General features: G+C 41.8%; 1 protein-coding gene across 1 annotated transcript in view; it reads left to right on the top strand.

Annotated features, from left to right (window-relative positions):
* DCBLD2 (discoidin, CUB and LCCL domain containing 2) overlaps positions 1–26,372 on the top strand; it is a 540,831-nt gene that overhangs the window by 345,816 nt on the left and 168,643 nt on the right. Inside the window, exons 9-10 of the mRNA XM_086934447.1 lie at positions 17,825–17,949; positions 21,895–22,042. Of these exons, the coding sequence (XP_086790573.1) occupies positions 17,825–17,949; positions 21,895–22,042 (273 nt within the window). The remainder of the gene's footprint in view (positions 1–17,824; positions 17,950–21,894; positions 22,043–26,372) is intronic.

Below are 26,372 nucleotides of genomic sequence, written 5' to 3' on the forward strand. Positions count from 1 at the left end.
TGCTACTATGGTATGAGCCCCGGCATAATCAAAGAGGCTATTTCAGAACTCTTATATAATGAGACTGCTGCCATAATTTGTCGTCGCACTACATTGCACCAAAGGGACAAGTGGATTTTGTTACAGGACAAGTAGATTTATGAAGCAACCTGCCCCATGGACAAGTAGATATTTTATTAAATTCCACACCCCTGACAGTGCATATCTACAGGCTAGCGATGATAATGCATATCTACAGGCTAGCGACGACAGCGCATATCTACAGGATAGCAATGACAGCGCATATCTACAGGCTAGCGATGACAGAGCATATCTACAGGCTAGCGATGACAGTGCATATCTACAGGCTAGTGAAGCCAATGCATATCTACAGGCTAGCGATGACAGTGCATATCTACAGGCTAGCGATGACAGAGCATATCTACAGGCTAGCGATGACCGTGCATATCTACAGTATAGCAATGACAGCGCATATCTACAGGCTAGTAAAGCCAATGCATATCTACAGGCTAGCGATGACAGTGCATATCTACAGGCTAGTGAAGCCAATGCATATCTACAGGCTAGCGATGACAGTGCATATCTACAGGCTAGCGATGACAGAGCATATCTACAGGCTAGCGATGACAGAGCATATCTACAGGCTAGCGACGACAGCGCATATCTACAGGATAGCAATGACAGCGCATATCTACAGGCTAGCGATGAAGGAGCATATCTACAGGCTAGCGATGACAGTGCATATCTACAGGCTAGTGAAGCCAATGCATATCTACAGGCTAGCGATGACAGTGCATATCTACAGGCTAGCGATGACAGAGCATATCTACAGGCTAGCGATGACAGTGCATATCTACAGGCTAGCGATGACAGAGCATATCTACAGGCTAGCGGTGACAGTGCATATCTACAGGCTAGTGAAGCCAATGCATATCTACAGGCTAGCGATGACAGTGCATATCTACAGGCTAGCGATGACAGAGCATATCTACAGGCTAGCGATGACAGTGCATATCTACAGGCTAGCAATGATAATGCATATCTACAGGCTAGCAATGACAGTGCCTATCTACAGGATAGCAATGACAGCGCATATCTACAGGCTAGTGAAGCCAATGCATACCTACAGGCTAGCGATGACAGTGCATATCTACAGGCTAGCGATGACGGTGCATATCTACAGGCTAGTGAAGCCAATGCATATCTACAGGCTAGTGAAGCCAATGCATATCTACAGGCTAGCAATGACAGTGCATATCTACAGGCTAGCGATGACAGTGCATATCTACAGGCTAGCAATGATAATGCATATCTACAGGCTAGCGACGACAGCGCATATTTACAGGATAGCAATGACAGCGCATATCTACAGGCTAGCGATGACAGTGCATATCTACAGGCTAGCGATGATAATGCATATCTACAGGCTAGCGACAACAGCGCATATCTACAGGATAGCAATGACAGCGCATATCTACAGGCTAGCGATTACAGAGCATATCTACAGGCTAGCGATGACAGTGCATATCTACAGGCTAGTGAAGCCAATGCATATCTACAGGCTAGCGATGGCAGTGCATATCTACAGGCTAGCGATGACAGAGCATATCTACAGGCTAGCGATGACAGTGCATATCTGCAGGATAGCAATGACAGCGCATATCTACAGGCTAGTGAAGCCAATGCATATCTACAGGCTAGCGATGACAGTGCATATCTACAGGCTAGTGAAGCCAATGCATATCTACAGGCTAGCGATGACAGTGCATATCTACAGGCTAGCGATGACAGTGCATATCTACAGGCTAGTGAAGCCAATGCATATCTACAGGCTAGCGATGGCAGTGCATATCTACAGGCTAGCGATGACAGAGCATATCTACAGGCTAGCGATGACAGTGCATATCTGCAGGATAGCAATGACAGCGCATATCTACAGGCTAGTGAAGCCAATGCATATCTACAGGCTAGTGAAGCCAATGCATATCTACAGGCTAGCGATGACGGTGCATATCTACAGGCTAGTGAAGCCAATGCATATCTACAGGCTAGCGATGACAGTGCATATCTACAGGCTAGCGATGACAGAGCATATCTACAGGCTAGCGATGACAGTGCATATCTACAGGCTAGCGATGATAATGCATATCTACAGGCTAGCGACGACAGCGCATATCTACAGGATAGCAATGACAGCGCATATCTACATGCTAGCGATGACAGTGCATATCTACAGGCTAGCGATGACGGTGCATATCTACAGGCTAGTGAAGCCAATGCATATCTACAGGCTAGCGATGACAGTGCATATCTACAGGCTAGCGATGACAGCGCATACACTCACAAGGAGACCACAGCCAGCTGAGGTGCAATCTTCTCCCACTCACAAGAACGACATCACAGGCAGCAGCAGTGCAAGCTTCTTACACTCACAAGGAGACCACAGGCAGCAGAGGTGCAAGCTTCTCACACTCACAAGAAGGACATCACAGGCAAGTGGTGCAATATTCGCACACTCACAAGGAGATCACTGGCAGTACACACCACATGAACACACTCCATAACACATAGCAACAATACATTGGCATTTACAATGCCATTAGCTCAAACTCAAATAAATCCGAGCCCGATTACATTTCTAATGCTTGTTTAATGCATGTTTAGTCCTCTGTGGAAGTGTATATGATTTTATGCAAACTTTCATGGCTCAGTTGAGTCGAATAAAGTATCTTTTGATTGGTTGAAGTATTTCGGACAATATTTGTGAATGAGGGGAGCAGGGCAAAAACTACAGAGATACACGTGATCAGTTAAAATGAAATGTCCCTTTGAAATCCTTTTTAGGTCTCGCTCGAGACCTATTGCTGCTGAGATGGGTCTGAAGGGACATAGACTGGGGGACGAGCAATGATAGCCCCGCCGTGCACATCTCAGTCAGAGTCAGCCATGCCTCTTTCAGTCACGCGCACACACACACATGCAGGCACACACACACGCACTGCATACACACGCTCACACACACACACACCCCCAATCTACTCACGGGCGCACACACAAGCACAGTCACACACACGTGCATCCACACACTCGAAGTGCCCATCTCCTGTCTCGCTAGCCTAATGCACCAAAAAACAGTCCCCCTACTCACTGGGCTGACTCAGGACTCCCCCCCTCTGTTCTCCAGGCCGGTCTTTCCTCCTCAGGTGTGTAGGGTCAGCGGCTCAGGCTCGGCAGCAGGCGGGGCTCTCCATGACGAGTTTCCTAGACGTCCGAGGTGCACGCTCACGGCACATGGAGACGCGCAGCGTGACTGAGTGTGCGCCCGCCCGTACAGCTGAGGTGCATGCTCGCACGCTCATGACGTTATCCTTCGCTTGTTCTAAAGTTGTCAGGTCTGTAATGTACCATAATGATGACGTCAAAATGATGCTAGAGAGCCTCGTTATCTTTGTAAGACATTTATGAAAGCGATGAGAGTGACAAGCATTTGTGTTCAAGCGAGGGAAGATATCCACGTGAACTGGATCACCGGCGTCACTGCTTGCGTTGCGTTCTAAGCCGAGCGCGCTCTTCAGAGCCAGGCGTTGCGAAAGTAACGCTGAGGGCGCTGTCAAGATGTGTTTAACTCCGCTCGTCGCCTCTCCACGCTTTCCTGAGTGACTGCAAGCCAAACGGGTGAATAAATCGTTGTTTGATGGGCAGTATTGATCCCCGGGGTACTTAAGTGCTTTTAATTTTCCGCTGTGTTTCAGGAGCTTAATGAAAGTCAGTGTTTCTTATCGAAACTAAGAAGCAGCGGGTTTATCTGGTCTCACAAATAGCACACACAAATTACCGCTCTTTAATCCTCAGCTGTAACACGTCCAATTAAACAGTGTCAACAGGCTCCTCAGAACACGCACGGGCCCATTTTGAGGCTGTTAGGGTTTCGCAGTGCTTATTAATGTGTCGTCTTTACACGTTTTAAAGTTTTATGAATGGCATGTATATTTTATCGGATTGCCGTTTACATAATCTAGTTTTATTACATATCACAAATGTGGGAAGGATTTTGGAGTTTGTTAATAAAGCCATGGGGATTATTGAAACACCGCTTGCGCTTTTTTTGCACATGTCTGCGCCATTGCTTTTATACAGTATGTTTGTTTCTCGTTTTCAAAAAATTTTTAACTGCAATTTTTTACTACATCCTGTTGTATTGTTTTTTCTGGCAGACTGGAGAGGAGACACTGCTTGCTGAATGCATGGTGTATGTACATTTACTGCATGTCTAAATTTCTCCAATTCTTCTCTTTACTTTTTTGCACTTGCCTCCCTTCTTGCACGCATTCACAGTGGGTCTGGCGCAAAGAGTGGATTCACAGTAACATTTTCGTAACAGGCCATACTTTGTTTGAAAGGCGAAACCCCACATTCTCTTCCAGTATTTCTTTTTTTAAAAGCATTTTTTTTACTTTTCAGCTCCTTGCCCAAGATCTTCTTTTCTTTTCATTATTTTACATCAGTTTCTTTGACATATGGTGCCTATGAGCGCTTTGACTGGACTCTCATACTGTTCTGGATGGGGAGTGGCAGACCCCATTTGGGCATCCACAGGGCAGAGCGAGGCTACAGGAGCAGAGCCATGGTGGTTGAGGTTAATTGCCACTGGTGTCCTAGGACGCATCATGTTAGGGATCTCCAAACTTTGTCAAGTACACCCTTTCCACTCTTGACTGTCAGGGTAGTAAGGGTGAGTAGTCCAAGGTGTCTCAGGGAGGTAGCGTGGCTAGAGACTCAAAATTCGAACAATCACACAGTAGAAGCAATGATGTAATTTACAGACCAGTGACCAGTGCTTATCTTCCTATAAAATAAGTATTTAAACCACAACATAAATTAATACAGTTTACAGGGAATAAGCAGGTTTACAGGGATACACTGTGAGAGCGACAAGTTCTCTAAAGAATGGGAACATGTAAGTAAATCCAATTAAAGCTTAAATGCAGGCTCGCCATCTTGCAGAGGAGCATCTCATAAGCATTCTGTGACCCGTAAGAGTGTGGGGATAGCAATGTTCATTAAATTGTGCCATCAAACTCTGTTAGTCAAAGTTCACAGTTGGTGTCTCTTAGGCATATGGAAATTCCAGATGTGGAACACACTCTATTACCATGTGCTTGCTGGATGGGGCTTGGGGCAAGTCATCGTGCTCCCCGAGCTCTTTCAGGTAGCCCAACTTTCTTTTGTCCATTATCCCCTGGCTGAAATGTCTGAGGCCTCAATAGGACCGTGGCCTTCTGAAACCTCCAGGGTGCTTATATAATCACTGAAGAGAAACAAAGGTGGAGTCAGCACAGTACATTTGCATCTTTCTCCACATTGATGACCGAATCTGGCAGTCCTTACTTTACAGTTGACTGACAATTTGTAAACAACCTCCCTTTAGTCTGACAAAACTCAGCTGTTTGGCAAGGAGACGAAAACTTCTCAACACTCTTCCACATTTCCTTTCTTTCCTCTGCACTGCTCCGCACACTGCGCCCATACATAAGCTGGACTCTCCTCCATGGGCATGCAGACTGTTGCAGGACAAGGGCCTCCTTCCCTCTGGTAACAGGCAGGCAGCTCCTGGATCACTAGCAGACCGACCGCTTCCGAAAAACGTGCTGAAACCAGGAGATATCCCTTCACCTTCAGGAGACTGACCATCAGTGACATCAGTCCTGGAATACAGCAGCTTTTCTCGGGCAGTGAAGCTGCTCAAACTGGAACAAAGAGGGTATCTTTGGGACCTGCTATTATATGGAATTTTTAGACTGGGGAAGTGGATTTACTGTCTGTGTTTACTAAATAGTTTGGCCTGGCTTCTTTTTATAATTAAGTTTTTCTTTGCAGTGCATTCAGATTCTTTGTGGAAGGTAATGACTCCTTGCAGTAGATAATGAAGATGATGGCTCCAAGCAGGGGTACCCAGAACATAAGCACAATAAGTGTAAAGTTCTGCACCAAGCTCTCATCAGCACATCAGGACAGGCCACTCAAGGGAAACAAAGGGTCCACTCCCTCCGCAGGAGCTTCTTGCAAGAAACTGGAATATTAGTTGAGAAAGGGTGAAACCGAACCTCAAATAATAATTACAGTCCTTGTGATGGTGCACCACTAAAGCCCCTCAATATACCTGTGCTTAACCCTCTGGTAGCTTGTCACAAAGCAGTCAGGCTAGCTCTGAAGCAACGTGTAAAGTGTTTATGCAGTACTCAAACAGTAAGAAAGTGAAACGGAGCACAAGAAAATTTCCAAACTAATTTCCAAAATAACATAGAGAATATATTAATAAATCAAATGAAACCAACATGTCAAAACTCCAATAAGTAGAACGGTAAATATGAATTTTTAACATTTGAATTAAATGTAATGCCCAAAAAGCACAAAGCACCAACGTGGTTATCCAGTGGGGCTAAACCGGGTCATAGTGAAAAGTTAAGGCTGGTGGCAATGGATCACAGGTCAGATACAAGGACCAGGTTGGTCCTGGTGGAAAGGTGACAAGGTGACCTTCTTTGAAACTTTATTGGAGAAAAAGTGGCAGTTGATGAGAAAAGTAGTCCTTGATGAGTCGTTGGTGGGGTAAGCTACAAACTGAATCCGAAGCGGGGCTTGATGATGGCGGATTGTTGAAGAGCTAGGTCCCGGTGCAATTGTCTGTGAGGGAGGGAAAGATCCATGCAGGTGAAGTCCATGCCTGCAATGGCCTTAGTTTTGATCAGCTTCTTCCTGGCGTCGGTCCCGGGAAAGTCCTCTACATTTGGACTTAGAAAGTTTTCTGGAAGCCAGGTCTCCTGCAGCTGGGCAAACCAGCAAGCTGAGGCCGACTGGCATCCTAAGTTCCATTGGATCAAATGGCATCCACTGTAACTAGAAATGAATCAAGTGGAGTTCAGAAGTCGCTGCAAAATATATCTCTTGGAAAGCAAATCTATCTGATCAGACTTATCCTTCAATTAATACAATCAATGACAGACAACTCCTTGTGCCAATCTCATCAACAGCCAACAAGCCAAATTAACAATAAGTTCCTTCAGATCCACCTTTTCAAAGATGTGGTTAACGAAAGATCTCTGGTCCCAGAAAACATAGCTCAGTAAAAAGTTAAGATCACTCGGATCAAGGTGGTGTCCCTCCATGCTTGCAGACATCAACATTTTTCGCTGTTGGTATAAAAAAAAAATCTGGCAAGCAAAACAAAAGTACTTGACTTTAAACAATATTAGAATATTCAATTGACACAAGATAGGAATGACCTTACTAGGAAAAGCTTGTTTTTCTTTACATTCTGGGGCCTACACAGGCCTCTCCTGTGAGACTCTTTTAGTACATGTAACCTGCAGTTTAAGTGGTTTTAAGATGATGGTCCGTATTTATCATTGTAATATTTTATCTTTTGATATTGTATTGTGTTCTAATTTCTTGTATGGTTGTTGATTTTGATTAATCAAACAATAAATCATTTGACTTTACTAGACTACTACAATTGGTTCAGCAAATTGAATCTTCAGTCGCTAGTGTGTAAATTTTATTCATCTTCAGATCTAAAGGAAAACATACAACCTTGCCTGCTAACCCCTTTACAAATTTATGTAGAGGGAGTTTAGATGTCTTTATGTGGTTGCACACTAGTTATTGGATGATAATATTTTCATATACATTTAGCTCCTTTAGTTTACATAGCAACACATCAATGTCTGTACCATTGTGAATTGCACTAATGGGCATCATATTGTTATCAAATCTCTTTTGTCTGTACTTGTACAACACCAGCAATTTCCTAATATCAAATCAATCCTCTATTGGGGGGTACAAAGCCAATTTAAACCAATGCCTTTCCTCATTAGCGTCAGGTATGACAGGAGCGGTGGCAATCCGCCCGCCGTTTCCAACCGCCCGCTCACCAATTCTCCCCCGCCAAATTACGATGGCGGTGGGGGACCCCCGCGGACTGAAAGACCGCCTGCTGGTTTTCTGGCAGCCAAACAGGAGACCTGGCGGAAAAGGGCTCAGGTATGGTGGCGGTGTCTGCAAAACACCGCCATCCATATTATGATGGGCAGCGGTGCAGGGCTTTCCATGGCGAAGACTCTGCCATGAAAAGCCAGGCAGGGATGACTTACGGGCCGCCAGAGGTATAGGGGGTTTGGGGGTACCCATTGTGCCCCCTCCATTTACATGCACAATGTGTCGGGCACCGCACAGTGCCTGCCACGGTGTGCATGCAAATGAGCGACATGCATATATTGCATTGTGCGGGTGCTGCTTACAGCACCACCCGCCACAATGCTATATATGCTGGATGCCACCGCCTCCTTTCCGGCGGGATCCTAATTTCGATGGCGGGCCGTATTTCTTGGTACGGTGGCAAGCGGACAAAGTCCGTCAGCAATCGTAATAGGACCCCAAGTCTTTTGCTTTGCTCTGCGTGCTGTTCAGTAGTGGGCCTTCCTCGTGCTGTTGCCTCCCAGAGTATTCATCTCAAATGTCTCTTGAAAGGTTCTCAGTTTCAATGGCACCTTTTAGAGGTGCATCAGTAAGATCTTGAAGAAGTGCTGGCATGCAGGTATGATGGAAATAAATTATTCTAACGTTATGAAATCTACTGCCACATACCTTGTCAGACAAACATACAAGCAAGTACCCTGACGTTAACTCGGTTTTTTCAATCTGCATGGACCTAACTTCTGCAGAATTTTTGTTTTCTCCTTGACAGTGCCAAGAGTGCATTCTTTTAGAAATATTCTCAGTTTTAAATCCTTTTGTTTTGTCTTACAATGTGGAACACTTTCATCGACACACTGGCTGAGGAGACCGCCACTGTCCCATCATTGGCAGAGCGTCATCAGAATTTCTTTTTACTGTCACTAGTTGTTGTTTTTCTTTTTCACTGGTTTGTAATCTATTATTTGATAACCGCGTCTACCACTATCAATGGCATATTTCAGTCTTCCTTCCGTAGTGTCTCTCTTAAAAAATGTGTGCCTGGAATGCGTCCATTTCCCCTGACGTAATACGGGTGCCTGATTTCAATCTCTTTAACCCAGCATTATCTTGTCTGTTTCAACCCCGAAGTAAAATGGATTTAGAAATGATTAGTGAATTAAGTCGTGAATTCCAGGTAGCACATAATCCTGTGCTAATGTGCTGAAGCTGACAAGAGCACACCCGTGTTACATCTGTACTAAAGCCATCTGACCAACTGTTTTCAAAAGCCTGTTTTATTAACACCACCAATACCACCACCACCAATACCCCCACCATCAATACAATCATCAATATCATGACCATCGCCAATACCACCACCGCTACCACCACCGCCAATACCATCACCCCTAATACCACCACCAACACCACTACCACCAGTACCAATACCACCACACCACCAATACTCCACCACCAATACCAGTGCCGCCACCACCAATACCACCACAACCAATACCAGTACCACCACCACCAATACCACCACATCAGCTCCTCTCGCTCTCTTGTAATAGCAGAGCCACTGTATGAGGCCGGAGCTGCAGCCGAGACCCTCCCTCCATGTCTGCCATAAAGCACAGCCCGCCCTGCACCAGGAGGTGAAGCCAGGGCCCTACTATACCTGAAGTGTTTTTTATTAGGACAAAGATAACAATGACATTACGGAGTGCCACACTGCACACCCAAATCACTGAGAGGGCAGGAAATAGCCCCCCACTCTTCCTCCTGAGCTGCGACAGTTTAATCACAGAGCGATAGGAGTTGGAGCGCTTTGTTAGTGTTTATAGCTCGGATCATATGTAACATTCACTTTGCACTTTGTGTCTGTGTAAATTACAACACGTACACAACTTCTTCCCTTCACTATTTATCACTAGTTTGAAGGCATCCCAGGTTGGTCTCTTTCTCTGATATTTAGAATCTAACAAGCGGTCGAGAAGACCCGTTATTTCAATGTAATAGGCCTCGCATTTACGAGGATTTAAGCTATTAGTAGTGTAAATGACAATGCCTTTTATTTATGTCCTAAAACCCAAAACATAAATAAAAGGCATTGTCATTTACAATGCCAATAACTCAAACTCGTGTGAATGCGAGACCTATTGCATTGCAAATGCTTGTTGACTAATAACTCTGACATCGAGCATACTTTATTTTCCCTTGTTGTGAATTGTTCCAGAATCCGGGCTCCCTGGTCTGATTCAGTATCTCTACCACTTAAGCACCAGAATCCCTTTCTGGGAGTCGCTGTGTGTAAACTATTCAAGTGTTATTGGAACCATGCTTAGTGAACTGTTGATAAAAAGTACTTGACTACTGCCCAATCCCACAGCTCGACATTACTCTTCATCACAGTGGCGTAATTGTACTTGAGGGTGCCCACCTGCTGCAAAGTACATGTAGCTAGCGCCCCCCCCCCCCCCACACACACACACACACACACACACTCCGGACCGAGTCCAAAGCTCTCTGGCCAGGGTCCAGCCAGTGCCAGAGGGGGCCCCCAGAGTTCAGGGCCCGCCACGGGGGGCGTTTGTTACGCCACCGGTTCATCCTTTGATTTCATTGTGTGGACCGTGTACAGGGCATTCCTTTAATTAGGTTGTGTTTTAAATGCGAGCCTGCCGCCCCATGGTCAACAAAGGGCTATTTTTAACAGCGGTATGCAGAGAAATGGGTATGCATGGAATACTTAGATTTAAATAGATTCCCTCATTACTCTACATATATTGGATTACGAATCATATTATTAATAATCGTGCATTTGTAACAGGATCACAGGGGTCACTTATTTTTCATGGCTATGGGATTTACATTACCTGTTCTCATCACACTGCAACATATAAGTCGGTTCCTTACCACAGACTACATTTTATTCATGTAAATGCCATTGGATAAATTCATGAGGCAATGAAATTGAGTACCCTAATAATCCAGACTGCAGCCGTCAACTTCCCCTCCTGCAAATGAACAATCGCTGTCCTGGCGTTCCATCCTCTTCAACATAATCCACCAGTCACCTTTTTACGAAGTTACATTCCAATTTCTAATGCTCATGGCAAAATTTGACATAATATATGGTGTGTCTGTATGTTGTTCCTCTAGTATGGTTGTCATTGGAAGCTGTAAAAAATTCTCGAGGATAACGAGATGTATGCTTTTGTTTACCTTTGAGCGAATTAAAACACTTTCAAACTATGCAGCTTTTAGTTTCTATCTGGCTAGTTGTTTTTGTGATGCCTAGTGTTTAATGTGCATGTATGAGTCTTTTTGTTTGATGATTTGAAATGCACTGATGCATTGCTCGAACATGTTGGTGTTGGATCAAATAAACATATCTAAGCAGGAGAACCTTTCTGTTTGACAAACATTCATGAAGTTTGTCATCGTAGGTGTAAACTGGGTTCAAATGTATTGGTGCATGAGGAGTTGGAATTGGCAGAGTTTTTATTTCGTCCCAAACCTTGATAGGTGGCCATATTAAATGGTTCAAGAATGTCTTTCAACTCTTCTTTCAGTAGCCATATTCGGTACCACGTAGGGTATTCCTAACGCCACTAGGTCCACATGGGATCATACTCTATTCCCATTAATAACAATTTGAAAATAATGTGTAACTTTACTTCATGATATAGTTAAAATATTGGGATCATTAGCGCTACGATCATGTTCGGCCCTGACAGCATTTGTTTTGACAATAAACTGAGACATGCAAGACTGTTTTGGTTGCACATGTTAGATTCCTATTGGCTCCTAGGATATAAGGACATACTGTATATGCCCTGTAATGTTTAGGAAACAGGCAGGTGACATGAAAGCCTATATAATCTGTCCTGTCATAGACCCAGTATTTTATTAGTGAGATGCACCCCGACAACCCCCTAAGTTATCAAACCCAATATGCATATGTAGTTCTATCTTGGGTCTTTTTTATGCAACAGCTTAGTACAGAATATGTTTCATATAGTTATATAGTAAAATATATAGTGACAATTGAAATAGCATTAGTGAACATAAAGAAAGAATACAGGGTAAAGAACATAAGCAATGTGTAGTATATGTATTCCCTAGGTAACTTAACAGCCTCATGGCTAGTAGCTCACAATCTGCCTTTATGAGAAATGCGATGAAAGCAACACACTTTCTTCAAAACTAAATGCAGTCGATGCAAGCGCAACTGAGGGATAACCCTGGGCTGTGCCTGGGGAAGAAGGCACATTTCCTTGTACACGTGCCTTTTTGGATCATTCTGTCCATGGTGCCCATTGTGCGCACCAGTGTGCCATTTTGTATTGATTCTCAGAGTAGAAACGATGCACGAGAAGGTATTTTGCATAGGATATAGTTTATAGGTAAGGGGTCAGAAGTATGTACTGGAGGCTTCGAGTGGGCATGACTGTGGCATGCACACACTGTTAACCCTCCTTCCAAAAGAAAACACACACACAGACAAATGTAATAAGTGTATATTTGCTGAACTATGGCCAACTTGACCCAGGCGACTTTAAAGTAGCACTGGGAACAGCTACTGTGGTCTGGGTAGAATATTCGCTCTTTCCGCTCAAATATTCTTTGTAACCAGAAGTATAGAGTATACTCAGTTTCGCTAGTACCTCTCTAATGTTAATTTGGAGTGGGTAATTGTTTCTAAATAGTATATATAGATAATCTTTTATGTAACTCCCTGGGTATTTGACATTCTCTACTGCTCATTGGAAAAGTGGCTTTGCCTTTAGATTGCCTGCCAGAGTTTGATTTAAGAGTTCCGATTTACTGTAATTAATTTTGAAGTCTGCTACTAACCCTTGCAGCGTGGAGCTTGTACTACTTTGTTGACACTTGACTGCCATGCACCTTTATTATAATTCCTAATTTAAGCCTTTAAGGTTTCATTAAAAAAAAACAGAAGAGCGAGAAAGTGGGCATACCTGCTTTGCACCCCTTTAAAGCCTAATTTTGTCTTCCTCATCCCACAACCCTTTGAACAAAATCTTGGTTGTATTATTTTTATAATTAGCTATTATACATTTCATCAGATTGTCTCCCATTCCTATTTTTCGTATTTATTATTACACTAATAGAGATCCTACGGTGATGCTTTTTCTGCATCAAAATCTTTCAAAGCTGTTTATTGATTTTAATAAAGTGTGTCTATCATTAGATGTAGCCAAAGGTTTCAATGACTGTGAAAAAGCGGAGCCCACCTAATTTGGGTGTATTTAAAACCTTATCAGGTTTCCTTAGCTTACCAAACATTTTATTTAAATCTTAAATTCCATATTAGGCAGATATATATCGGGCAGTAAAATGGGTCCTTAGTCTGTTTAGGAATTAAGGCTATTTTGGCTTCTTCCATCTTACTTGTGACTTGACTGTCATATAAAATGATTTAACCACTTATGAAGAAGTTTACTCACAAATGTTTTGTAGGACCCACTAAACCAGTAGGCGATGGTTGTCTTGTTTGAATTCAGTGTTTTGATTTCTTCCCTCCCTTCTAATGATTACACATTCTGTTTCATCTTATAAATGTGTGGCTGGATTAGTAGATCTACAGCTTAAAGAAGTATCTTTAGTTATTTCTCTGATTTCTCTCCTATTAAAAGTTCATTTAAAGGAAAAAGCACAAGTGCAGGCAATGATAGGACTGCACCTCTAACATAGAATATACTCAGTCTAAATAGTCTGATATCCAAGACCGCTTCACAAACTGTTCCTGCTTCTAACGCAGGGACCAATCTGACAGCAATAGTGGTGATTTCTTCTGGGATGGTATGTGGGAAACGTATATTAGAATAATAATTTTCCATTGCAGGACATGAACACTTCATCCATGCACTACAATGGAAGCTCTTCTTACATGGACTAACACAGTGGGTGGCCAATAATATGCTGAATAGTTGTAAAGAGGCTTGACAACATAGGAGCTGAACTAAAGCCCTTCTCTGAATGCTCGTTTTTTCTTTTTTTGTTTTGGGCATGAGGTTTGACAACCAGCTAAAGCTGTTGCTAGCCAGACCTAACCGTTTATTAACTTAATACATACACAGGAGACATGTTGAATGCATAAATCATGGTATGGGGTGTGGGCATTTTTCAAAAGTCTACTTGGCCAATGGACAAACTGTTACAGAAATCTACTTGTCCTGGAAAGAAATCTGCTTGCCCCACCTATTCCATAAATCACCACAGTGGGGTCGGTACGGCAATCAGTCCAACATACTATACCAAATATATTCCCCATACATGTCAGATTATGTAGTGCATGGTCATACACCCTTAAATGCAACTGTTGTACTGGCTGGATGTGCAGCATGTGTGCAGATGTGTCCGTGTGCACGGCACCCGATTATTAACCAGTATGCATGTGACAAATATTCACATTTAGAGGAAAAAGTACGTAAAGGCGTATTTGGCAAAGACTGTGTTGGAATATGAACCTGTAGGGCAGAAGGGTGTTCTCCATTCTAGGGCCAACTCATAGCTGTCCAGTTTCAAAAATACTCTCATGTGATCATGCTCTGATAAGCGTGTGGATGGGGATAACCACTTCTCAGCGGAGTTTATGAACTGCTCAAGGGGCAGCAGAAATCACATAGCAGAGATGTTTAGTTCACTGAAGGAGTATCCACAAGTACAACTACACAAGAAGCAGTAATGGACAGTTAAATCAATCTCTCCGTTTACACTCCTGTGCAGGTAAGATGTGATCATATTATTGTGCACTTACTGATACATCGCCACGTTCATTTACCACACAAGGAGCATGTGCAGCTCTAGCAGTAGCAGTAGAGGTTTCTCTTGTGCACAGTACTGGTTAATAATGGCACCAGCAGAGTAAGCTTCCCTAACATGAAGAGGTGCAGATCAGCAATAGATGTGCATGTTTGTCTCACTGAGATTTGTAAAGTACACACTTTTTTCTTTAAAAACCAAGTTATCTTCCACTTGTCTCTCTCCTTCCAAACTCCCTAGCACCCCATTGACCACCCTTTTCTTCCGGGAAGTCCTTATACTTCTGTTGCTGAATGCTGACATACGAGTATTGGAAAGCCTGGTCAAAGATACGGTTTTAACATTGCAGCAACTTGTGCAATCAGTTTCTTTATTTCAGAAGCTGAGCTTCCGGAGGGTCTATGGGATGATGCTTGGATATTCGAAAATGGGCACATGCATAAAGAAGGCACAAATACATAAACAAAACCTCTAATCTGGCCTATCAATCATTCAAAGTGGAATTAATCTGAACCTATCACAGAGATGAACCTTGATAGTAAATATTCACTTAAACATAGTGTTCTTTAGTTTTTCATTTATTAAAGAAGAAGGCACAAAGCCAGGCACACAGGAAAAACACCCATTGGCAAATCATGTAGGGAAAGAAAAACAAACCTTTATGTCTAGATAGGACAAATACTCACACAGGTGGCAGAGTCACTTTTCCTTGGATCTGGTATGGGCTCGTTTTTACTGCTGGCGTAACTGCAATATAAATGCAACACTACTGCGGTTGCATAAAATTCTGAGGTGGGAACATTGTATATTTTCACCAAGTTGTCAATAAAACGTGATTGTGAGACCTACAATTTTGTATTTTATATTGAGGTCGCTTCTGCAATTTTAGCCATTTTATATTGTTGCACACAAAAGATGGTCCAGGTCCTGTCTACCTCTGTGTATATACGTGATTTATATACAGAGCCACTCTAATTATGAGATTCTACAGCTGAGGCGTTTTCCACATAATGTGCCATATAATCCAACACATACTGCCCAACTGCATATTTTAACAAAAAAATGTAAATGCTAGCTCAAACAGATCAAATATTACTAAAAAGGAGGTAACGTCCTGCTTCACAGTAAAAAGCCCATCACAAGTAGTGACTGGTCTCTTTTACATTGCTATTGGTGTATTTAGGTCTTAATCTGAAAGTAATGAGGCAAAACATTTATACAGGCAGTGTTAATGTGTACAGATGTCAAAATAATAAAGTAATACTATCAACAAAAATGTGCTGCATTATGCTACATAATTCTCATTTTTGTGGCTATATAATCTAGTCAACCCTGCCGCATAATTTAGACCTTCCCTGCCGTTTCATTACAGTGGCTCTGCTTATTTAGCAAAAACTGCCAGAGCACTATGCATGGTGGGGGAGGTTTACAGTAGGTACAGGAGACGAGAAATGCAACCAAATAAAAGTTACAGGCTAAATGGAATGAGCCCAAAATGTGAAGAATAATCCGTTTCTTGACATCCTATAAAAATTGGCACGGGCGTGAGGCTTTTCCTCTGCCGCAGTGGCAAGATTAAAAGATAGTGTGGGCACTGATTAAGCGAGAAACCATGAAGTGAAGGGGGAGGTAACGGAATAAGGAAAAGGCAATAAAGACTGTGGCGGAGGGTATTGGTAAAGGAAGACCTCATCTTGGGCAAAAATGTGGACATTGCAACGTTTCAGATGCCAAGAGTGGACCACATAACAGTGGCCAGTGTGAAATACGCTGCACACATAGCTTTGCCTGGATTACGAAGATACTTTCTGCCTGCTGCATAAGTGGCGTTTACTTTATTCAACTTTAGCTTAATTTATTTACCACCAGGAAAACGATGCAATAAAAAAAAAAATTCTATTAACAGCGCACGCATAATCTTGCAAGGCTGCATTTTCTGTAAGCTTTTCAGGTGTTTAAAGTATTATTGTTTGCTCCATGCCCCCAAATAAGACCTCGTCCATAAAAGCAGAGACAAAGTAAAGGTGAATGTCTCTCTATAGTACACTTACTTACATCGTGTTTTCACTCATTATCAACGCTGCACTGATTCCATTGTTACATTAATATAGGAGAGGTTCCCACCTTATTGTACAATTTTAACATGCCACACATTTGACCCTGCCCCCATGCTCACTGAATCCAGACCACTGCATGCAGAATTACAATTAACATACTTTTCTTCAGGCTCGGACCGCCGCAAAACCCATTATCAGACTGACTCGCCTGCTGGGGATGCATACAGTGTGTGAGAGACGCCGACTTGCCACTCCCGATTCCAGGAAGTACGCAGCAGCGCACCAAAGATGAGTGGCCTGCCTTCGACAGATCCCACTGGACAGGGCGATAGAGCCACGTAGCAATCAGCAGCGGAGAGACCACAAGGGCACTCGGCCCACAGTGCTGGGACCTGGCAGCGGAAAAAGTGTTTCCTGCCTCGGCGCCCGCCCTTGAACGTTGAGCAGCTGTGTTCCAAGAGCAGGTGGCCTGCACCGGTGTGGAATCCGTGCTAGAACACGGACGTTTAGCTCAAGATTCCTGCAGCCAATCACTAGCTAGGGCCTCCAAAGGCTTTTTGGCAGCATTTCTAATTGGCTGTGAGCCCGAGTGCCACAGCTCATATATTTTTTGTGATTTGATGTCTACTTGTCCGTTGGACAAAATGGACAATAAATCTTCTTGCCCATTATTAAAATCTACTTGGTTCGGGCGTCGGGCGATACGATTCCCCGACCCCATCTAGACATTGATTTCCAATCTGAGTGATCTCTATATTTCTTAATGTGCTCACTTTTTGTAGACCTCGTTAATCATTATTAAGTGGGACCTGACTACTGTGACATGTGATTGACTCCTTTAGGCTCAAAGCACTTTTAGCACCACTAAGGCGTGGTAGGAATTGGTGTATATTTGTGTTTAAAGCTGGTAGCCCTGTAATTCATATATATCCTTATTGCTGAGCATACATGTGTCTGTGGCTTGTGCCTGTGTGTATATCTATAATTTAATCTAGTGTAAACACAAAGCTTCAATTTTACAGGAATCATAACAACTGGCTCCACCATGGCACAGTACAACTTTTACGTGACGATATACAGAATTATGTACAGTGATGATGGAAAAAAGTGGACTGTGTACAAAGAACCGCACATCGAACAGGAAAAGGTAAACTATCCGAATTCCAGTAAGTTCAGGTTAGTTGAAGACTGCATTGCTAGAAAAAGGAAAGAGATGCTGTTTAATGTTTAGGACACTCACGGTCACATAGTTCTTCTTGGTCAGTGAACTTCTGGAACAGTAAGTAATGTTATGCTCATTTACCTACATGGGTTTCACATTTGCTCATCCAGTGCCTATCAAACCAAGATATTGCATACCATAACAAAGAAGTTGCTGCTTTAAGGCATACTAGGATTAACCAAGCAGTTGCTGCCATACAACCGAAAATGTTTTATTGCAAACTATGGAAAAGAAATAGACTTATGTAGGTTTGCTAAAAGGCCTAGGAACAGTGCAAAGGGTAAAATAGGAAGACCCAATTACAAGTTCTGCAAGCAAGATCAGCAACCGCCTGAAAAGCACGCGGGACATCAAGCTTCAGTTACTTACCTGTTTTGCGTTACGCTGCTGAAAGAAACATTTTCAGAAGTAGCAAATAATTGGCATCTGGTCAACTGAGGTTGAAAATTCCATAGTTAACTGATCAACTATGTTGGCATGGTGATAGTGAGCATAGCCTAGGTGTGTCAGAAAAAGAAAGGACTTCATGTGTTTTTGGTGGTTTGGCAACTTTGTCTGAGCTGCTTTTGATCCTTAGGTGCATTTTGCAGTTATTTAGATATCCTGTCAATACTGATTGTTCTTTGTGCCTTTTAGTTTTGAGACTGGATTTCATTATTTTATGTTCAATGCTATGTATTTTGTATGGCCCACTTCTTTTGTGTTTTGTTGGAGGGATAGGATAGTTCTAGCTTCAGGTTATCCTTTGTAAAGAATCACATTTAGTGAGTCTAGGAGGCTGATCTGTGGACCAGCAGTGGGTAGGTACTTCCAAGATCACCTTAAGTCTGGCTGATAGTGACTTCTTGTAATGTGACTGTAGATGTCTACTATCTTCCTATTAATGCACTTTCTGAATCAGGATAAACCTGGATACTTAAAGAGCATGTGTTACTGATTTTCTTAGCCTTCACAACAGCATTGTTTATCGACTACCTTTGCAAAGGACAGCTTGGTGGAATCAGTCTTGTCTGTATAAAATGAGGAATATTAACTAATCAATGCAGATAGAAAATGTAAGGGCTGTCTCCCACATTTTACTGTTCAGTTTTGACAAGTTCCGTGTTTTTTATATACATTTATACCTCTGATGTTCTGGGTGGTGTTTGATTCATTTTCCTCTCGTTGTTTCCGTTGCTGGCTTGGAATTTCTTCTACTTGGTGTTTTTCGTGTGTGTGTGTGTGTAAGTTCAGCTATTGTTTGGTAGTTCTGTTCTCTGTATTCAGGAGATTCAATTGCTTAACCTCTTTGCAAGGGGTTCAATATAGTTGGGATCTGTTGTGTCCAACTGATAATAGTACTTCTGGAATATGCTCATGCCATCCTGATAGACTTGGAAACCTTATCAGGTAGCTCCTCCTTTTCATCATGGGTGATGGAGCTTCTTCAAGTACATTTTTTGGGCTGTGTACCATGTAATACAAATGTCATATTTTTGTGTAGCCCTTCGAAAAAAGTTAAAAGGAAACATTCATATTGGTATAGAACTTTGAATGCGAAAATCATATTTATAGTGTCCACCCTTCCCCCACGATGATAAGGTGAGTGCTGACATACGAATGTTCTTTCATTGCTAACCTCTGATAAGTCTGGATAAGGTTGGATGTGTTGGATAAGTGATTTATAAAAGTGATTTGTAGATAGGTGAAGCCTGATGGACTACATCTGACTTTTACATTGTGCCAAGTGTTGTTTCATTTACATGCTGGTTAGTTGTAGAACTTCAGTTTTTCTTTTATAAGCTTGCTTTTGGCACATATTATAATTTCTTGTAATAGGTTAACTGCGTAATATTTAGGGTTGCTTAGATGTATGAGCATATTATTTGATTAGACTACTAATTTGTAGAATTGGATATGCAGATTCTTACACCTTAAATTTTGTCAGTGATTTTTATTCTTTCTAGTAAAGATTCCATGGCACGGATAAAGAGAAATGCGGAGAGAAGGAAACTTGACATGTATAAAATCTGAGTACTGGTGAAATCAAACCCCTAATCAGAATGTGTACTTTTAGTTTCACAGGATTTTAAGAGTATCCATGATTCTCTTTAGGTTGCCTTGTTTTTCTATAGATATCAAAATCTAGATCCATTCTCCTCTACCAAATGACTTCTCATTGTCTAAGGTGATGGTGCACCACAAAGTCTCAAGTGTTTTCTCTGCTGAGGCAATGATCTTGGAGAATAGTCTGGTGTTAGAGGATATATTTCCATTTACGTACCCTGTTTCATGCGTAGTAATTAGATAGAGCAGGACATGTTCAAGACCAGAGGCAAGGATTTTGAAATCCACATTGAGAAGTGAAATTGGAATGTCATTTTTAGTGGCCCTGCTCTTTACATCAATGAAGGTGAAAATGGTTTAAATTTTAGATTTTCCAGGAAACATTGGTAGAACTCTGTTAACTTAGAAGCATCTGGGCTGGGAATAGTCCCAATCTTTAATTATTTGATGCTGTTAGACATTGTTTCATCGGTTGCTTCTGCTTCAATGTAGGTGTTCTTATCTTTAATTTATTCACATAAGTTTAGGTCTTCTTCAGTGACGGAGATTTAAATTTGCACATAGTTTTGCATAGAAATTTTAGATTAGTTGGAGGATTTAGGTTATTTAGTTTAATAGCGAGGTCACTCTCTGCACACAAGCATGTAGGATTTTGGGTAATGATAATTAAAGGCAGAGAGGCATACCAGGAGGCATGCGTGTCTGAAAACCTTGAACACTTGTTAATGTCATGATCACACCAGGACATTAATTCATGCAGCAGCACAAAAAGATGACGTATTGCTGACCATTGTCAAACATTCATCCCCAGTACAGAGATCTGGGCCTAAATCCATCCTTTTTTACTCACCATGCCTTTCCAGTTTGGACCCAGCCATATGCAAATCAGTCTTGACCCTACTCCCCATGGGAACAGTCCAGCTCGAACTGCCAGGCAATGTCCTCCTTGGACTGGAAACCAGCTAACCTGGGATCAGTTTTGTGGTATCACTCATCAGCCAGGCTAGCTTGAATCCAATGGCATAGTGAGCACAGAACCCACGTCTGGGCATACCCATCCTATTTGGGGCAACTACAGCAACACAAACAGATGTAATTTATTCATGCAACATTAGATATGTTGAGATGTGGTGTATAATTTCTGTGTTTTGCTTTTGTTAATTTTTGTGGTTCTCCTTATAAAGTAAACTTATTTGTTCAAAATGCATTTATGATCTGATGTAAACCATCTCACTGGAATTTATATAAAGAAAATAAATACACTTGAATGACTCGTTGAGAAGTTGTGTTTTCTCACCGCAGTTTAATTAACATTTAAGTGGAAACTAAACCTAACACGCAATTGACTAATATGCTTCGCTTTGCTTAACAGAACACTGTGCAATTTTTCACGCTGCATTCCTCATAGCCTACTTTGGTGACATTGGCTTACAGTCAAGATGAAGGTTTGGAAATTAGAATGGTGGCTTTGTTCCAAGCTGTCAGATTTGCTTTTGTAACTTGTTTAGTTGTATGCCACCTCTCTACTTGATAAGGGATATTCTGTGAGTTTATCACGAATGAGGATGATCATGCTTTAGACGAATTGTCATGTATATAACTGGCTGGTTTCCCATAGTCTTTCAACCCTTAAGTAAAAAAAAAAAAAAAAAAGTTTTTAAAAACTCACCGAATGTATCCTTTTTGAAACCGGGGTTTTGCATGCCATAGATAAAAGTATGGTAAAGTCAACACTAGATTGAGGATACTATAAGAATCCTATTTGTGTATGTGTAATGGGGGTGCTAATGTTTAGGCATATGTAATTTGTTACGTTTTTCCTAGTTATTTCAGGGCAACACCAATTACTATCAAGAAGTACGCAATAATTTTATTCCACCCATTACGGCACGGTTTGTGAGAATTAATCCGTTGATGTGGCACCAGAAAATCGCTATGAAGGTGGAACTTCTGGGGTGCCAATACAACAAAGGTCAGTATCAGCATTTACTGTAAGCTATGACGGTTGTGAAAGGAGCTAATATTTCTTGATAGCCATGCAAAGTTAACAGCACTTGAAAGTAGTGTTATAAAAACTAAGTTGCATCATAATGCGTACGGTAATGTTTGTGGAAGGGTACAGAATTTAAGCTATCAGCAATTGTAACTTAAGTGTGTGTTGGAATCCTCAGTATTACAGTATTTGACACTGGCTTGCATACCTGGCGGTAGATGTACTTTGTGGTTATTTTTGAGGGTTGGCATAATTTAAAAAAATATTGGATCTACGTAGGTTATGCTGTTGCATCTTCTCCTTTCTTACCCTTATAAGACGTTTGCTAATGCATTTTCCTTGTTTCCTGGATAGGAAAAAACGTATTTATTTATTTTTTTTAAACTTTTTTTTTTGCAAAATACATGAGTTAGTCGTCAAAGAGTCATAATTTGCAGAGTACATAGTTACTATTGACATTCATTACATCAATTCATCAATAAATCAATAATCCTGGAGCCAGATACATAATATATTGAAAAAAAGTAAATGAATACATTTTAGAAATTATATGTAACTCATATTAGATACGTAATGAGAAAAAAAAATACAATTGACAATGCAATAAGGCAGATACATATAGGGCTAATAAATTTTTTTTAAAAAGAGTTACCGGAAATAGACCATCAAGCAGTGGACTCTAGATGATTAGTAATCTTGCCCCAAATCTGTTGACCAAGCTTCTTTTTCCTATGCCCTTTAAGGGCATACAGACTATGCTCCATATTATGGACTGCAAAAAAACGCGCTCTCCATAGTTCAAAAGAGGGGTGTTCCTGCTGTTACCACCAAGATGCTAATAAAAGTCGGTATACCGCTGTAACTAAGAATATTAGTTTTACATGTGGCTGTAATAGATCTGATATTACCGGCCCCATTTCTGCTCCTAGCATTATCTGCGTAGCACTTAGTTTAACGGAAAACCCTAAAGTGGCTGTTAGATAATTCTCTATCTGTGAAAGTAAAAAAGATAACCGAGGGCACCCAAAAAAAATATGGAGATCGTCTGCAGATATGTATCCACACCTATAGCATTTCCCAATAGCATCACCCTGCCATTTCAAAACCTTGTCAGGCGTATAATATAAATTAAAAATGGATTTGTAATGCTGTGCAGATAATTTTGCCGAAAGGAATACATTTGTTGCCATCTCCAGTGAGATTTCTATCCGTATATCCTACCTCCCAAGTTTATTCCCCCATTTAACATTTTGTTGCTGTAAATCATTCGCCTTAGTATTCAGCAAGTGGCCATATAGCACTCCTATTTTTGCAGATTTGGTATTATCCTCTATCAGAGGGTTAGCTTGTAGATTACTGGCTTTTTGGGATAGAAAATTCCTAATTTGCAAATATTTTGCAAAATTCTCCCTGGGTAGCTGATATTGTATACGAAGTTGCTCAAAAGATTTCAAAGATCCATCACTAAAAAAATCCCCCACTAACCTTAATCCTTTTTACCACCATACATAAACCACCCTATCCCATAAGTCAATTGGCAAAAATATTGGAGACGCCAAGGGTGTATACCAAGAAATTTTCCCTATTGCAAACATTTTCCTTAATGTCCGCCAGATTTTATATGCAGCTAGTAGTACCTTAAAACGTGTGCGTTTGTAGTAGCTCCATTCCTGATGTAGTAACAGACAATTATTAGCCTTCACACCTAGTAGCATCTGGTAAATTGATGGGCACTTGATATTTTGATAAATTGTCTCCGCTTCATCAAAACAGGACAAATTCTAGCCTGCCTTAATTGTGCAATCCCATTCTTTCACAGTAAGATTTGAGTAGAGGCTCGAGTAGTAAAATAGTTTTTTTTTTTTTTTTTTTTTTTTGCAAGCCTTCATGCTGGTTTAAATACAGTACGCTAGCTTCATTGAACATTTTGGTATTTTCATTATAACCCATACAGCATTTTCTTTCATTTTATTTGTGTAATGATGTGGAAGTGACAGGCTCAAGAGAGATCCAAAGAGCACTATTACTGTATTGTATTTGAGTGTGAGGAGAAACTTATTGATGATGGTGATAATCCTAATATATCAGAGATGGATTGCAACTCTAGTTTGGTGTTTGCAATGGGAGTGAGCTAGCAAATGTTACAGATAGCCTGCCTTAATTATGCAAGCCCATTCTTTCACAGTAAGATTTGAGTAGAGACTCAAGTAGTAGAATAGCTATTTTTTTTTTGCAAGCCTTCATGCTAGTTTAAATACAGTACGCTAGCTTCATTGAACATTTTGGTATTTTCATCATAACCCAATCAGCATTTTCTTTTATTTTATTTGTGTGATGATGTGGAAGTGACAGGCTTAAGAGAGATCCAAAGAGCACTATTACTGTATTGCATTTGAGTGAGAGGAGAAACTTATTGATGATGGTGATAATCCTAATATATCAGAGATGGATTGCAACTCTAGTTTGGTGTTTGCAATGGGAGTGAGCTAGCAAATATTACAGATAATTGCAAAATCATAACTTTATTTCAGACTGTGGAAAGAGATTTGAATGAAGGGTGAGAGAGTGGATACTTAGGAGCAGGATGGAATAAGCTGAGCAGCAAGGATACCCCAGACCACAGGCAGAAATCTCACCACATAACAGTGTTGCTACCATAAATATCACACAGAGGGCATGTCTAGCTGTTGGATGGTCCCGCAATAAGCTGGATCTAGTTAAGATGTGTAGGTTGGAAATTAGGCTATGAAAAAAAGTGATCATCTATAATCTGTGTGACAGTCACCAAATGCCACCACATGTGAGCAGATGAGCCCACCTAGGCAGCACCATAATGCCAAGAGAAAAGGCAAATAGTTTCTGATAGAGACTTCTAGCTGTAGATTCCTAACCTTTTGAATATTCCCCAGGTGTAAGATTGGATCCGAAACTTTTCCATAGTTTTTCTGCATGCCGGAAGGTGGCACTGCATGGTTCCGTGCTGACATGTTCTGCTCCGAAGGTGATGAATGGGGTCTATATAGTTGTCACTTTCGTACACTGACTTCAGTTCCTTTCTTTCTGCCCCTCAAGATTCAGATCCCGAGCTTCTCTCGTCTGTCAGACTTTTTTTTCTAAACATTTTCTACAGTGCATAAGTATTGTCACCCCCTAAGACGACTGGTTTTAAACCCTGTAAAGATTGTCGCAAAAAGATGTCTGTGACAGATCCACCACCGGGTTTGCCTTTGGTTAGAAGGGTCGAGCCACACTGTAAGACCTGTAAAGACTGCCTCTTGATAAACATGAAGGCCAACAGGGAACACGAGGGGAAACGCTTTGTCACCAAGAAAAGAAAGAAGCAAGGCTTCCGCTCCAAGGCCCGATTTCATTCGCAGAGTCGACGGGGCTACTCTAGAGGCCGCTTTTCAACATGATTCAAGTGCTCCGGGAATCATGGAAAACACTAGTATTCGATGAAGAATTAAGGTCCTCCACACCATTCCCAACATTCTTTACACTCATGTTTTAGAATGGACTCCGATAAACAATTGTGACCAGAGTGTTGAGTTTGCTTAGCCCTATGCCAATGACAATGGGTATGAGGAATTGTAGGAAGCTAGTGAACTAGATACTTCCCTGGAGATAGCCCTTTTCTCTCCGCCTGACCTGGCCACAGTGGAATCTCCCTTCTATGCCATGGTTATGTGGACCGCTTTTGGCCGCTATAAGTGTGCCAGGGTATGCTCAGACGTGAGTCCCTTGCTCACTTTGCCACTGGATTCAAGCAAGCCGGGCTGAAGACGGCTGTAATGCCAGAAACCGGTCCTCGAAAGCTTGTTTCCGGTCCAGGGAAGGCATGGCTTGGCAGTTCGGGCTGGACTGGTCCCATGAGGCACAGGGTCAGACTGATTTGCATATAGCCATGTCTGAACTGGGGTGGCAGAGTGGGCTAAAGAACGGTGATGGATCAAACCCAGATCTTTTGACTGGGTGTGAGTGTTTGATTGGTTCAGATGCTCCGTCCATCACCACCCCCTTTTGTACCGAATGGTTATGTGGAGGGCAGCCAAAGTCCTGACCTCCACCTCTCAACCATGGAGGAGAAAACAAATGTTTGACCGAAGTCCTGCAGCCTGGCCAGATTGCTTCTGAGTCTCTTCTCCCTTTTTATGAGGCCTTGATGGATACCCTCAAAGGGGCTTGGGCTAAGCCTTGTACAGGCTATCCAGTTAACCAGCTAATTGCCAGACGCCATAGTCCTGCTCCAGTCTACGTGGCCTTTTTGTCCCAGCACCTCTCCCCGGTGATTCTTATGGAACAAGTTTCC

The sequence above is a fragment of the Lissotriton vulgaris genome, chromosome 8 (assembly GCF_964263255.1).
Source record: "Lissotriton vulgaris chromosome 8, aLisVul1.2, whole genome shotgun sequence".
Classification (NCBI taxonomy): Eukaryota; Metazoa; Chordata; class Amphibia; order Caudata; family Salamandridae; genus Lissotriton; species Lissotriton vulgaris.